Source organism: Cetorhinus maximus, chromosome 1 (assembly GCF_964194155.1).
Source record: "Cetorhinus maximus chromosome 1, sCetMax3.hap1.1, whole genome shotgun sequence".
NCBI lineage: Eukaryota > Metazoa > Chordata > Chondrichthyes > Lamniformes > Cetorhinidae > Cetorhinus > Cetorhinus maximus.
The window spans coordinates 179,607,844-179,623,907 of NC_135879.1; the positions used below are offsets into that span (position 1 = coordinate 179,607,844).

Sequence of the window (16,064 nt, forward strand, 5' to 3'; positions counted from 1 at the left end):
TGGGGCAGGCTTGAAGGGCTGAATTGCCTACTCCTGCTCCTAGTTTTTATGTTCAGTGGTGCAATATAAATGCAAGTAGTTACTGCATTACTTAAGCTAGATGAGGTAACTGCTCTGAGCTATACCAGATGGGGACCGCTCAAGACAAACAAATTACTCAAGAACCTGAATACCCTGATCATTGTTTGAGATATCCATCTTTATATTAACCTATATCTTGCCTCATACTGCCCCATAACCCCTTGCTGCATTAAAAAAAAAATCCTTTCAGAAATCTGATTTGAGCTCACTTGAAATTTGAGATTTGAAAAACAAGTCAAGTTACAAGGGTTGTTTATCTAATCCATTAGAAAAATCCTTAAATTTACAAAGCTGCTTTGTACAAATAAAGAACACATAATTTGAGTGCTCCATTACAATAAAAATGAATAAAGTATCTGAATTAAACTATTGTTGATAAATACAACTTAAATGTTAGAAGAAAGAGAGAAAAGAGTTCAGTCAAAATGCAGTTTATTTTTTATGAATTAAAATACAGATGGAAATGTTGAAAGTGTCAACAATTTATAGGTTTGAAAAAGGACCTGTGTGGATTTTTCTTCTTTTGGAAGTCTCTTTAAAATCAATAAAAAAAATTAAGATACAGGAATAGAGTTTCACATTCTTTTTCAAGCAGCACCTGTTCCACTTTCATTCCTTTCCTATTAGCACATTATAAAGTTTTTGGTTCCTGATTGTGTAGGGGCAGCTCTGCTTCCTGTCATTCCCATGAAAGTGTAAAAAGCAGACTCAAAAAATTAAAAATTTATCTAGCATTTGCAACGTCCTGATGCTCTTTACTAGTACTGGAATACCAACTAATTTTAAAAAAAACTAATATTTAAAATATTTTCATTGCTACACTACACATCTGAACCATTGTTTATAATTTTGTATGCCGTCATATGAACATATAGAAAAGAGGAGGGTTTCAAAACTTCCAGTCAATACAGATTGCGCTTTTTCCTTCTTTAGTTGGCAGTATGTTTTATTTTTACCAAATGGGGGTGAAGGAAAAAAAGAAGGGAAATGGTGAAAAAGAACACTGCTTAATAATTTTGCATTTTGATGAAACTTGGCAATAGTTTGTGCAATCCCTACTAAAGAAACCAATTTACCAGATTATAAAATAGTGATAATTGTACAAATTTCACAAAACGTTTTACAGCAGCAGGTATACTCAGCAGCAAAAACATGCAGCTCTGAGTTATAGTGCAAGCAAAAACTCTTTCCACAGCAGTTTTTTTATATTAGTTGTAGGGGTTAAAAAAAGACCACCAGAAACTCTTGCAGAGTGTCTCCCTTGCTTACATCATTCCCCTGTAGACTACAAAACTGCTCTCTAAATCTTGTATGCACCAACTTCAGCCATCATACTAGCATGAATGAATGAAGCATATAAGTCTATAAAAAATTGGGAACTAGAATGGAGTGTGTTTCAGCTCATTGCAAGCAAAATATAAAATAGTTTGGCTAGGCTGTGAAGGAGAACAATGGAATAACTGTACTGCAAAAAAGCTAATAAAATAATGATGACTTGTCGATAATAAACAGTGAGTATAAAATCTGATTTTGCAATTAAATGTGTGGTAGCATAGGGAAAGCTGGGTGAATTAAAAAGTAGTATAAGTCATAATACAGAAAACAAGGGAAACCAAAAACAACTTCTGTTAAAATGCTTATCAGATATAAGAGCTGCAGTGACTGTTCGCAGAAAGCTAGAGAATTTAAACATGACATTATACATAGGAATTCATACAAAACAGAAGAAAAAACAAAGTTGAACATTTGACATGTGACAAATACTAAACAAAAATGTTTTTCAATGATCACGGAAGGAAAGTCAAGAGTGTATCAGTTTAATAAGTTTCCCTAATGCTCAAAACTCCAGCTCAAACTTGGTTCAATTTTAAAATTGTGAAGTTGTAAGCTTCCTAAGCTACCGATTCTGTTGCTCACAGGTGACTTTGTAAGACAGTGCTTTTTTTACTTATAAAATATCAAATTCTGCGTTTAGTACTATATTGCCACAGTCAATTAACTTAATACTTAAAACTTCATTTTCTCCACTATTAACGATGTGCGAAGTACATATGGCTTCTCAAAAGCAAACTTACTTGAAATAATGGCTGCTCTACATACAAAGGTTGTTTTTGCCTCTACAACTTCCAGTGTATAGGTCCAAATGTAATTCTGATCAGTAATTTAACCCAAATTGTGAAACATGGTGTAAAAAATTATAACCAATATTGTTGCAAAGCTTTACAAAAGTTGAAACTTTTTTTGCTGCAGTGGACTTTTGTAAACTTGTACAAATTATTCCATGGTTCAAACAAACTCTCACCCTTTTATGGCACCATGATGACTTGTGCTTCACTACTACTGACCAGTGTCATTTTAGCTTACAATTATCTAGTGTTTCTCTTGAAGAATAATGCCTAAAAGCTCAACTTTCAAATGACCATCTCTGATTTATTATGCAGGTACTTCAGTTACTACTAAATTACACTATACTGGACAAACCCAGCTTTAGTGATGTAGCACTGCACCATATCCTTTCAAATGCAGGCATATTTAAAATAGGTTTCCCCCACCTGCACCCTCCCACCCCAATCTGACACTGGTGAAAAGTGATTTCAGTATGCATTAAGATTATTATTTTACTAAAACAGATTCTATAGTTCTTTTGCACACTCACCATTGTTATGTTTACAAGGCTCAGCATAATAAAGAACTGAAAAGCTCGGACTTAAAATAATTTTCTTTAAAATGTATTACATTATATTAGAAAATGTATGATCCTTTGTTCGTTTCTTCAAACTTCTGGCACAGTGTTAAATATTGCTTTGATTTGAGTTCTAAGAGATTGGAAGGTGTTGCTTCAGGATTTCTTTTGTTGTTTGAGGCATTTTGTCAGGAAATTTTATCTGAAACTCTGCTATATAGTCACCGCGTTGAGTAGGTGTCTTAGGAAACGGTAAACCCTCGCCTCTCAGCCTCTTCACAGTCCCAGGCTTGATAACATCATTGCAAGGTAGGGGAATCACTCTGCCATCAATTGTAGGAATATTAACTGTACAACCACATAAGGCCTATGAAAGTAAACAAATGTTTAATTATACGAAGATATTTAAAGCCACATTAGTCTGACAAAAACTGTAAAACAAACAAATTACATACACAAAATGGAACAGGAGAATTCCATTTATTTTATCAGGCTCATCTTTTTGAAGGGAAGTTTTGCGGTACAGTATTGAGCAAATAACGAGGCATATTCAGGGAGCAGAGAGTTGAGAGATTCTCCCAGTCATCCAGATTAAATTCTGTTGAGTTTATATAAGTGTTAAAAGAGGTGTTTTGTGACCAGAATGATCTTTTTTCAGTCATTGATTTTGGTTCTTAAAACATTACATCCTTAATCAGGCATATCAGTCAAAGTATGATGGCAGAACTTGGAAACTTGATAAAGGGGGAAGTAAATGTGTCCCAACACTATGGAATGGAGCACAGGTATCACAATGCACCATTCCATTGCCAATCTGGTTGGCCTCCAAACAAGTCTTGATTGGGTTACCATAAAAAGAATCTTATCAAATGAAGCCTCTTGTCTACAAGTATTGCCAAATTTCTATCCATGGAGGTCTATCTGGTACCATGAAAAGGGCAATTCAGAAACGTACTGGTGACCATGTGATGAGTTTCACAAAGTTCTTAAATTCCTGTACAACCACCAGCAGCAGTAATTACTATGCTAATCACAGAAAAATAGCCTTCGGTTTGCACAGCTGAAGGGGGGGACACCTTTTACAGTGGTATTATTGCATCCTAAGGGACAGGCTAATGATACTTAAATACTCAGCTGCACAGCATCAATGTATGTATTGATATTAATATGAGTACATCAACATCCAGATATCACACAATGTTTATTGCAAATTCTTGTATCATGCAATTCTGAACCATAATGTCTTGAGTTCCTTTATTTGCCATCCCATAAATAAGGGTAGCCTGACAGGTAATTAGCCCAAATTTTCATTTCAGAAATTCAGAGCAATTACTTCAAGATCTAAAAGGAATTTCTGAAGAATAAATTGGTGTGGAATTTCCTGTGGGAGTCAAATCACGTTACACCCATTCATGTGCCCATTTTGCTGCTGTCAATTTATACCTAAATTGTTAGTTAATTCATCATATGTCATAATTTACAAATTGACATACATGGCCCAAGGAATGTGCAGAACATACTCCATATAGGAACAGAGGAGCAGGAGTAGGCCATTCAGCCCCTCAAGCCTGCTCTGGCATTCAGCTATATCATGGCTGATCATCTACCTCAATGCCATTTTTCTGTGCTATCCCATTTCCCTTGATGTCATTAGCATCTAGAAATCTATTGATCTCTGCATTGAACATATCCAAAGAATGAGCTTCCTCTGGGGTAGAATTTATTCCTTAAGTGTGAAAATTAAAGTTTCAAGTCATCTAATCATCATTCATATATGAGGCAAGAGCGGGTGGCAAGACGAGGTTAAAAGTGGGATAAAGAAAATATTTCAGAAGCCATCAAAATGAATGATACTGATATAACTGAAAATTACAGTATTTGTTAAAAGTGAGATGGGATCTCTAGTAAGTGAGGATTCTCAACTTAGAGATGATCAAAAATGCCACGGTTGAGAATGAGATGAATGATATTATGATGGATAACAAAAATTTTAGATAAATTAATTAAACTAGAGGAAGACAAAGCACCAGGGCCTAATAATATGCATCCTAGGGTCCTGACGGAAGTGAGGGAAGAAGCTACAAAGATCCCAGAAATTATGAGCCAATTCTTCTGCGGAATGGCAATCACCGTTTCAATGCCACTCCAATACTATTTGCTTACCATGCAACAGAGCTCTGCATTTCTCACCCAGACTCATCAGAAATGTGGAGCGTACCTATTCTGGGAGTCTTTCCTTCATAGGGCAGGAATGTCAGGGGAAGCCAAACCAGACCCCCCTTTTACAACACTAGCTGCCATATTCCGGTAAGTTTGAAGGTCCCAAAGCCATTTTTGAGAAGCTACGGAGAGAAGTTAAATGTGTAAGGTAAGTGGGTGAGGTGGTAGGGTGGGTTGCTAGGGGGGTGTAGCTAGAGACCCGGGGGAAAGTCAGGAGGTTCAGCAGTATAGTTACCCAGGTGTTCGAACTGGTTTTAATCCTTCCAACTTTTCTGGCGAGTCAGATCCATCCAAAGTCCCTGACTTTAACTCAAGAATTTCTGAGGGGTCTAGATGCAGGAGAGTTGCCCAAAAGTCCAAACTTCCTGGGGAATTCCCATGTAGTCAGTGCATGGGGACTTGAGGGGTCCCCCAGCACATATTTAGGGGTACCTCTGGGGTATGCCCATCCAGATAATGGAAGTTCTGAGCCCATGTTTCAGGGCTTGAGAGTACTAACTGCTGCAGGATTGGAAACAGCCAATGTAATGTTCATTTTTTAGGAAAGGAGATAGAGCTAATCTCTTTAATTACAGGTCAGTTGGTTTAACATTTATGGTAGTGAATAGTTGGAGAGTCATCAAGACTGAAATTATCCTCTATTTGAGCAATAACAGCTACATATAGTTATATAACACCTTTAAGATAATGAAACGTTCCAAGGCGCTTCACAGGAACATTATAAAACAAAGTATGATACTGAGCCACATAAGGAGATATGATATCAGATGACCAAAAGCTTGGTTAAGGAGATAAGTTTTAAGTAGTGTTTTAAAGGAGGGGAGCAAGAGAGAGAGAGGAAGAGGGGTGTAGGGAGGGTAATCCAGAGCTTGGGACTGTGACAACCAACAGGTTGGCCTCTGTTTTGGGGATGCACAAGAAGCCAGAATTAGAAGCACAGATCTCTCAAGAGTATTGTGGGACTGGAGGAGATTACAGAGAAAGGGAAGGGCAAGGCCATAGAATGATTTTAAATTAAGGATGAGAATTTTATAATTAATACTTTGCTTGCCTGGGAGCCATTTAGGTCAGCAAGCACAGGGGCAACAGGGGAATGGGACTTGCTACTAGTTAAGATGTGGGGAGCAGCTTCGGATGACGATGGAAAACATATTTGACTTTGTCCTCATGAACTTACATGTCGCAGATGCATCTGTTTAAGACAGTACTGGTAAGAGTGACCATCGCATGGTCCTTGTGGAGAATAGCATCCCGCCTTCACACTGAGAACACCCTCCATTATGTTGCTTGGCACAAGTAGTGTGCTAAATGGGATGGACTCAGAATGGATCTAGCAGTCCAAAACTGGGCATCCATGAGGTCTTCTGAGTCACCAGCTGTGTTGCATTCAAACACAAATCTGTAACCTTATTGTCTGCCATTATCATCAATCCAGGGATCAACTTTGGTTCAATGTGGAGTGTAGCAGAGCAAGCCAGGAGCAGCAACACACATAACTAAAAATGAAGTGCCAACCTGTGAAGATGCAACACAGGGCTACATGCATGCCAAACAGCAGAAATAGCATGCTATGGATAGAGCCAAGGAATCCCCACAAACAACAGATCAGATCAAAGCTCTGTAGTCCTGCCACATTCAGTTGTGAATGGTGGACAATTAAACAACTATCCGGACAGGACAATCCACAAAACATCCCCATCCTCAATGATAGGGGAGCTCAACATAGAGTGCAAAAGACAGGGCTGAAAGATTCAACCACATTCAGCAAGTGCTGAGTGGATGATCCATTTCAGTCTTTTTCTAAGGCCCCCACTATCAAAATGGCAGTTTTCAGACAATCCAATTCATTGCATGTGATATCATGTAATGGCTGAAAGCACTGTATATAGCAGAGGCTATGGACCCTGACAACATCCCAGCTGTAGTACTGAAAACTTGTGCTCCAGAACCAGCCGTGCCCTTCCCAAGCTATTCCAGTACAGCTACAACACTGTCATCTACCTGACAATGTGGAAAATTGTAGACTCATAGATGTTTACAGCACAGGAGGCCATTCGGTCCATTGTATCCGTGCCGGTCAACAAAGATCTGACTACACTAATTCCATTTTCTAGCCCTTGGCCCATAGCCCTGGAGGCTATGACAACGCAAGTGTCATTGCCCAGGTACATCCTGCCCACAAAAAGCAGGACAAATCCAATCTGGCCAATTACAGCTCCAGTTTATCTCAATCATCAGCAAGAAATGATAAAAGAAAAATACTGTGGATGCTGGAAATCGCTCTGAAGGTCATATGGACTTGAAATGTTAACTCTGATTCTCTCTCCATAGATGCTGCCAGACCTGCTGAGGTTTTCCAGCATTTTCTGTTTTTGTTTTGGTTGAGCAAGAAGTGATGCATGGTGTTGTTGACAGTGCTATCACATGGTACTTGCTCATCTGCTCACCAATGATCCATTTGGATTCCGCCAGGGCTCCAAACATGGACAAAAGAGCTGAATGAGGTGAGCTCAGAATGACTGCAACGGGCATCAAGACAACATCTGGCAGAGTGTGGCATCAAGAAGGCCTAGCAAAATTGAAGTCATACCTAGCACAAAAGAAGATATCCTGCAGAGGCAAATCATCTGATCCTCTGAACATCGCTGCAGGGATTCCTCAGGTACTGTCCTAGGCCCACCCACTTCAGCTGCTTCAATGACCTTCCCTCCAACACAAGGTCAGAAGTTGATGTTCACTGATGATATTCAGTACCATTCAAAATTACTCAGTTGCTGGTACAGTCTGTGCCTGCATTCAGCAAGACCTGGACAACATTCAGGCTTGGGCTGATAAGTGGCAAGTCACATTCACACCACACAAGTATCAGGCAATGACCATCTCCAACAAGAAGGAACTCAACTATCTCCCTGTGTAATTGCTGAATCCCTTACCATCAACATTCTGCTGATCTGAAACTCAATTGCAATAATTATAAATTCTGTGGCTACAATGACAAGTCAGAGGCTGGGAATTCTGTGGCAAGTAACTCACCCCCTGCCTCTTCAAAGCCCGTCCACTATCCAACTATGCACAAGTCAGGGCTGTGATGCAATACTCCAACAACACTCGAACAGCTTGACATCAGCAGTTCGCTTGATCGTCGCCCCATCCACCAGCTTAAACATTCACTCCCTCCACCACCAGCAGAGAGAGGCAGCAGTGTGCTTCATCTATAAGATGCATTGCAGCAACTCTTCACACCTCCTTCGACAGTACCTTCCAAACCCACACCTTTAATACCTGGAAGAACGGGCAGCAGGTTTATGGAAACGCTATCGGCAATTCCCCCTCTAAGTCACGTCCATCCTGATCTGGAACTATATCACTGTTCCTTCCCTGTCACTGGTTCAAAATCCTGAAACTTTCTCCCTGGCAGCACTGTGTGTACCTATACCACACAGTCTTCAGTGAGTCAAGAAGACAGCCACTTGCTCAAGCTTGATTAGGATTGCAAAAAAACGCTCACATCCCAAGAAGGAATTTTAAAAAATCATTCTCAGCAGCCAATATTAATTTAAAATGAGAGGGCAAATTTTTATGACATAAAATATGGAATGCATATGAACAAGGATAAAACAAGGTTTGTAATGATATGTATAAGGATTCAAGTAAGGGTATAAAAGACATGTTAAATGAAGACTAAGCATACACTGTGCATGTTTAATCCACATTAGTTAGCTGCCCAAAATGTGGGCATACTCCATGTACCCTCCACCACAGCCCTGATGGGCAGTGGGTGGAGAAGAATTTCAAGCATTGGCAACTGTGTTATGCAAATCTTTCAACCCACAACTCTCAAGCTTCATGAAATAGACAATGTACTGATGTCTGCTTATAAAACTATTATACCATCAGTACAGATAGGAGCAGCTGGACTATAAAAAACATAATTTTCTGGTTGTCACATTCTCACCCAATGAGGAAAGTTAACCTTTATAAATGATGATATTTTATTATCAGGAGGGACACAGTTAATTGCTCTTTACTGTAAATATAGTACAAAAACAAATTCTGTTTGCTGATCAAAAATGCAATTGCATTGTTCTTTAAACTTATTTATAAAGACGCTATTAACTAGTCAAGCAGCAGCACCAGAAGAGCATCAAGATCTTTTACACTGCAGCTGGAACTAAACAAAAGACAAGCAAATCAAAAAATGGAATATTGTTAAAAGGTAATAGCCTGGATTAATACATTACTTGTAAACAAATTTACAAATAAACAGTGGGAATGATCACACCAGATAGTGACATAGTAAACATTTTAGATTTCACAAATGGCCGGGGCTGGGATTACAATGGGATTCCATTACAAGCCTACCGACTCCCACAGCTACCTCGACTACAGCTCCTCACACCCCGCTTCCTGTAAGGACTCCATCCCATTCTCTCAGTTCCTTCGCCTCCGTTGCATCTGTTCTGATGATGCTACCTTCAAAAACAGTTCCTCTGACATGTCCTCCTTCCTTAACCGAGGTTTTCCACCCACGGTAGTTGACGGGGCCCTCAACCGTGTCCGGCCCATCTCCCGTGCATCCGCCCTCACGCCTTCTCCTCCCTCCCAGAAACATGATAGGGTCCCCCTTGTCCTCACTTATCACCCCACCAGCCTCCGCATTCAAAGGATCATCCTCTGCCATTTCCGCCAACTCCAGCATGATGCCACCACCAAACACATCTTCCCTTCACTCCCGTAGGCATTCCGTAGGGATCATTCCCTCCGTGACACCCTGGTCCACTCTTCCATCACCCCCTACTCCTCAACCCCCTCCCACGGCACCTCCCCATGCAAACGCAGAAGATGCAACACGTGCCCCTTCACTTCCTCTCTCCTCACCGTCCAAGGGCCCAAACACTCCTTTCAAGTGAAGCAGCATTTCACTTGCACTTCCCTCAACTTAGTCTACTGCATTCGTTGCTCCCAATGCAGTTTCCTCTACATTGGAGAGACCAAACGCAGACTGGGTGACCGCTTTGCAGAACACCTTCGGCCTGTCCGCATTACCCAGACCTCCCTGTCGCTTGCCATTTCAACACTCCACCCTGCTCTCTTGCCCACATGTCTGTCCTTGGCTTGCTGCATTGTTCCAGTGAAGCTCAATGCAAACTGGAGGAACAGCACCTCATCTTCCGACTAGGCACTTTACAGCCTTCTGGACTGAATATTGAGTTCAACAATTTTAGATCTTGAACTCTCTCCTCCATCCCCACCCCCTTTCCGTTTCTTCCCCCTCCTTTTTGTTTTTTCCAATAATTTATATAGATTTTTCTTTTCCCACCTATTTCCATTATTTTTAAATGTATTTTCACCCATCGTTTATCTATACCTTTTATGCCCTTTTAGTCTTATTTCACCCCACCGCCACGAGAGCTATATGTACCTTGCTTGTCCTGCTCTCCACTCTTAATTAGCACATTCCTTTAGATAATATCACCACCTTCAACACCTCTTTGTTCTTTTGTCTGTGACATCTTTTGGTTATCTCCTCCCATCACTGGCTGCTTGTCCCAACAACCACCCCCCCCCACCCTCCCCCACCCCCCCCCCCCCCACCCCCCACCCCCCCTTAAACCAGCTTATATTTCACCCCTTTCCTATTTTTACTTAGTTCTGTTGAAGGGTCATGAGGACTCGAAACGTCAACTGTGCTCTTCTCCACCGATGCTGCCAGACCTGCTGAGTTTTTCCAGGTATTTCTGTTTCTGTTTTTGTTTTAGATTTCAGAAATATGCCTTTATCAGCCAACTAAAACTGGTAGGCTAGTGGTCATAGAATTGTACAGCATAGAAGGTGGGTGTCTGGCCATTACGTCTGTGCTGGATCTTTGAAAGAGCCATCCAAATAGTTCCACTCCTTCTCTAACCCCCATAACCTATTTATTCATGGATAATACCCCAGAGATTGAGATTTCAATACATCTAATAATTTCTGGGTTAGCACAAAACTGCTAAATTGTTATTCAACACATCACCCTTACCTACAGGTAATTGCTATCTTGCACTCAAGAGCAATAAATGCTGCCTTGCATCTGGGAAAAGAAGATGATAAAAGAAATGACAGAACTCATCCCAAGGATGTTCCTTGGTGCCAATTTTACTCTGTGTTTACTTGAAATGGATTTAATATGCCTCCCTGCTTTCTAATGTCCTGAGTATAGATCACTTTGATTGTGCCTTTGACTTCCTAAATCCCCTCACCCCAACCCCTCCATCCCATTCTATTCTTCTTTCTTGGTGTCTACCTCTCTCCTTGACACATTCTGTTACATGAGAAGTGGAATATAAATGCAAAGCTTTATTAGTAAACAGTTGCCGTTGTGACTTTTGTGTTCCAACCACAAAACATATGTTAAGGAACGGTCTTTATGATCCACGAATGGCAAAAGTACATGTTGCAGCCTGACTGAGTGCTCAGTATGGTTAGCATCAAGATGGCGAATGTAGTACAAATGCTGCTGCGCCCATTGTCTACAATGCAGGATTGCCTCTGATGGTGCACAATTGTTTTATACCTAAAGATCGTCTAACTTTCAAGCATGTCTATACTTATATTGAATTGATTGTCCTCGAAAGGACTACCCTAGGTGATATGACAAAGCTCTTTAAAAAAAATTGCATTCAAAAATCCAACTTAATGGGAAGAAGGGAAATCAACTGATCTAATGGCTGAAACTCTAAAACAACAGTGTGTTGTGCATTTTTACCATGCCAGTGGCTTTTTTCACACATGAAAATAATCACTGGCTTACACAAAGTCCCTGCTTATTTGAGTAAGTCACTTGATTTTAACTGAAATGGAGCACCTGTCCAAATTTCCCATGTCTGGAAGCAATAGTGTTTGCAACACAAACTAAGCCTGGATTTTCTATATGTTGAGGCAAGTATAACTGAACCAATATAAAAAACCCCTCAATAAATAGATTTGGAAATGAATCGTGTCAAAATACACTGCCCTCAGTCAATACATGTGACACCAGATCATCACTCATCTGACTTTGGGCTAAGAATATAGACATTAGTTATTAAAAGCTGCAATCAAATCTACTTTGATTTTGAGATGGAGGTAAAACCGTAAGATTGTCAAGTTATTTCATTGTGTCGAATTGGTAGTGTCCATCTACATAACTGTTGTTTCTAGTAACAGCATTATAGCATTTTTCAGTCCAGTCTTCAAGGGTTTTATTTTGAGCAGAGAATTCATTTTTGCTCTGTCCTATCCATTCTGTTCCAATTATTATGCAAACTGCCAAGTAGCTCCTAAATTTGTGACAGAGCAATTCTATTTGCTAGAGTCCCGATCAGTGCACAAAGTCCAGCTAGACAGAGTACGGCTTTGTCCTAGGACTTGCTTAACTCAGGGAATTTGGCGAGTGAGAGAATTCGGCACAGTGATGGAAGAGGTGCTGTTCTGATCTTTCCAGAACAAGGAGCAGTGTTCTGAGTGAGGGAGCAGCAAAAAGTGAGACCCGAGAGCTGATGTCCAGAGACATTAATTAGATAAGCAGGTAAGTGATTGATAGGTGAGTTTTAAGTTTATTTTTTCTCTAAACTAGGGCAAGTTTAAAATAGGACCAGGGAAATATAAGAACTGTATTAAATTTAATACTTAACAAGTTGAATAATGAGTTCTTTAAGTAAATAAAATAATGCTAGTCTGAGATATGGCAGAACAGATTGTATACCTGGACCGCAGAGTCTGGGAGTTGTGGGCAGCAAGATTGTCTTAAGCAAACAAGTCTGCAGGAGATGTCTCAGAGTCATTGAGCTGGAGTGTGAGTTGGAGAGACTGACACAAGGGAGGAGTTTTTGAACAGTTTTATCCAGAATATAGTCACACCCCAAGAGAAAACACAGGCTCAGGAAAGAGAGGGTGTGAATGATAGGGAGCTGGGTAGCAGGGATTTCAGAGACATTGTGGAGGATCTGCAGATACTGGTACAGTCCAACAGACAGAATGCACTCGCTACCTGTGAGGACAAGGAGAAAGACTGCAGGGAAGACATAGTGTAGCCCAAGGCACCTTGGCTTAGAAGGCCATCGAGGGGTTGGGGGGGATGGGCGGGGAAGGGGTTGGAAAGCAGAACAGATATGTAGTACTAACAGGGGATCTATAATTAGGGGGATAGATAGTGTCCTCTGCAGCCAAGAATGAGAATCCCAAAGGGTGCGGTGCCTGCATGGTGCCAGGGTAAGCGGCTGGAGAAGAACTTGGAAAGGATGTTCTTAAAAAAAGTGCGCTCAATAAAAACACGCTAAACGAAAATCATCACCCACAAGAATATATGTAATAAGGATGGGTTATGTTCCTGAGATATAATTTTTACATTAAAAAGCTTTTGGCAGCCTTGGGTCCACTGGTCCACTTAGAAACTTTAGAAATCCTACTACTTACCTCACTGCCTTTGCTGAGCCCCTTACTGATTCTCGCGCTTGCCTCTTGACCAAATTATTGAATTTTTTGATGACACAGAGAGAGAGCAAGCGGGCTGGGACAAGAGCGAGCGGGCGGGCCGGGGCGAGCAGGTGGGCGGGCTGGGACGAGAGCGAGCGAGAACCAGAAAGGGAGTGAGCAAGAGAGAGGGGGAGCGAGTGAGTAAGAGGGGGAGAGGGAGGGAGAGAGTGAGAGGGAGGAAGAGAGAGGGAGGGGGGAGAGAGAGGGAGGAGGAGAGAGGGAGGGGGGGGGAGAGAGCGAGAGCATACGCATGAGAGAGAGAGAGAGAGAAGACAATTGCAATGCAGTGGATGTAATTCAATTGGATTTTCAAAAGGCCTTCGATAAGATGCCCCATAATAGACCATTGAATCATTGACTATTGAAGGAAAAGAGAGGCTTTTACAAGGGAAGCAAATCAGCGGAGGCATTAGTGGAGTGCAGAAAGTGCAGGGTGGAGCTTAAGAAAGCAATTAAGATAAAGTAACTATTTTCCCAATCAAGGAACTATTACATCCACTTAACAAAGCCTGACATTTCTAGTCAGAATGTTAAGATGTGTGAATGGCATCAGGTAATGAGAATCTGAGAGAAAAAAAGCAAATTGCCTTAAAAGTTACACAATTTGCTCATCACCTTCTCATCACGGATTAAAAATCCTACTGAAGGATGCAGGTGTGATACACTTGTGTGAGTACACAAGGCTCAAAGAAATTAGTGCAAAACGTGACATATGTAAAAAGTGTCGGAGGATTCCCATTGTAAGTCTCCTACTGGATACTACTTCAGTAAAGTCTTGTGCCATTTATTTAAAGGAGTGGGACAAAGACAGAAACATTTTTATTTTACACTTTATAAACATGGCAACTAGATTCAGTCTTTGCAAAGTATTACATGGCAAGGGCAAAAGGGTGATTGTAGATATGGGAAAATGGAAAAAGACTTGGAGCACAGACTAAATTTCTGATTGACAATGGGGGTAATTTGCTAATGATAAAGTTAGAGACGTGTGAAAATATGAACATTATGCTTATGAACACCACAACTGAAAGGACTTTCAGCAATGGACTTGCAAATAAATTACGTGATGATCAGTGTGATGCTCCATAAGTCAATCAGTCTTAGCCAATCAACCAAGTTAACAACTGCCCTGGTATGTCCATACAAAGAATGGATGCATGGTGTGGTGGGATAAGGGTGAGCAGGCAACATGGCACTTTATATTATGAAGCTGTATGCCTCATTGTTATTCCACTACTGATTTTTAATGCTGAATGGCTGGGTTTCCTGGACTTCAAGAAACCTGGCAGCCAAACCTAGGCAAGGAAGGTTGAATCCAGGAGGTAAGTGCCTTCCACTTACCTGCTGGATCCAACATTTCTGCCTGGACAACCCATACCATCCCACCATGCGATCAGACACTCCTCAGAATCTGAAGCAGTCCATGCCCAAACGCAGCAAGAACCAGACAACATTCAAGCTTGGGCTGGTAAGTGGCAAGTAACATTGTAACATTAACGCCACACAAGTGCCAGGCAAAGACCATCTCTAACAAGAGAGGATCCCCATCTCCCCATGACATTTGAAACAAAAACAGAAAATGCTGGAAAAACTCAGCAGGTCTAACAGCATCTGTGGAGAGAAAAACAGAGTTAACGTTTTGAGTCTGTATGACTTCTTTAGAGCTAAAGAGAAGTAAAAATGTGATGAATTTTAATAGTGTTTAAGGGGAGGTGGAGCAGGTGAAGTGGGATAGAAGGTCAGCGACAGGTAGGGGCAAAGGAGAGATTGACAAAGATGTCATGAACAAAAGGACAAAAGGGGTGTTCATGGTAGTGGTAAGGGCTAAAGGAGGTGCTGATAGTGGCATTAAGGTAAGAAAGCAGAATGCGATAAAAGCAGGACAAGGGTAAGCACTCTGAAAAGAACAACATGAACTAGTGGCAGATGGCTCTTGTAGGGGTAGGGTGCAGGGAGGAGACAGTGGTTTGAGAAAAAAGATCAAAAATAGGATAAAAAGTGGGGATAAAACAATGAATAAATGAATAAAAATGAAAATAAATAAAAGATAAAAAAAAGAATATTAAAAAAAAGGGGCAAGGATAGGGGAGAAAGTTCATGGTCTGAAGTTGTTGAACTCAATTTTAAGTCCGGAAGGGTGTAAAGTGCTTAATCGGAAGATGAGGTGCTGTTCCTCCAGTTTGCGTTGGGCTTCACTGAAACATTGCAGCAGGCCAATTTCAGACACGTGGGCATGAGAGCAGGATGGTGTGTTGAAATGGCAAGTGACAGGAAGGTCTGCGTCATGCTTGCGGACAGACCGAAGGTGTTCCGCAAAGCGGTCACCCAGTCCATGTTTGGTCTCTCCATGACATCTTCAATCTCTCCTTTGCCCCCACCTATCGTTGGCCTTCCATCCAGCTTTACCTGCTCCACCCCACTTGAACAGTATAAATTTAATCACATTTTTACTTCTTTTTAGTTCTGAAGAAGTCATATGGACTCGAAATGTTAACTCTGTTTTTCTCATAGAAACATAGAAATTAGGAACAGGAGTAGGCCATTTGGCCCTTCGACCCTGATGCAGCATTCATTATGATCAAGGCTG

The 16,064-nt window shown here is 41.0% G+C and overlaps 1 protein-coding gene across 2 annotated transcripts in view; it reads right to left on the bottom strand.

The window, feature by feature from the left end:
* Nucleotides 1-496: 496 nt before the first annotated feature.
* dnajb5 (DnaJ heat shock protein family (Hsp40) member B5) overlaps nucleotides 497-16,064 on the bottom strand; it is a 54,828-nt gene continuing 39,260 nt past the window's right edge. For both annotated transcript variants that reach the window (XM_078550422.1, XM_078550429.1), the window contains exon 4: nucleotides 497-3,131. In XM_078550422.1, the coding sequence (XP_078406548.1) occupies nucleotides 2,898-3,131 (234 nt within the window). In that variant the 3' untranslated portion in view covers nucleotides 497-2,897. The remainder of the gene's footprint in view (nucleotides 3,132-16,064) is intronic.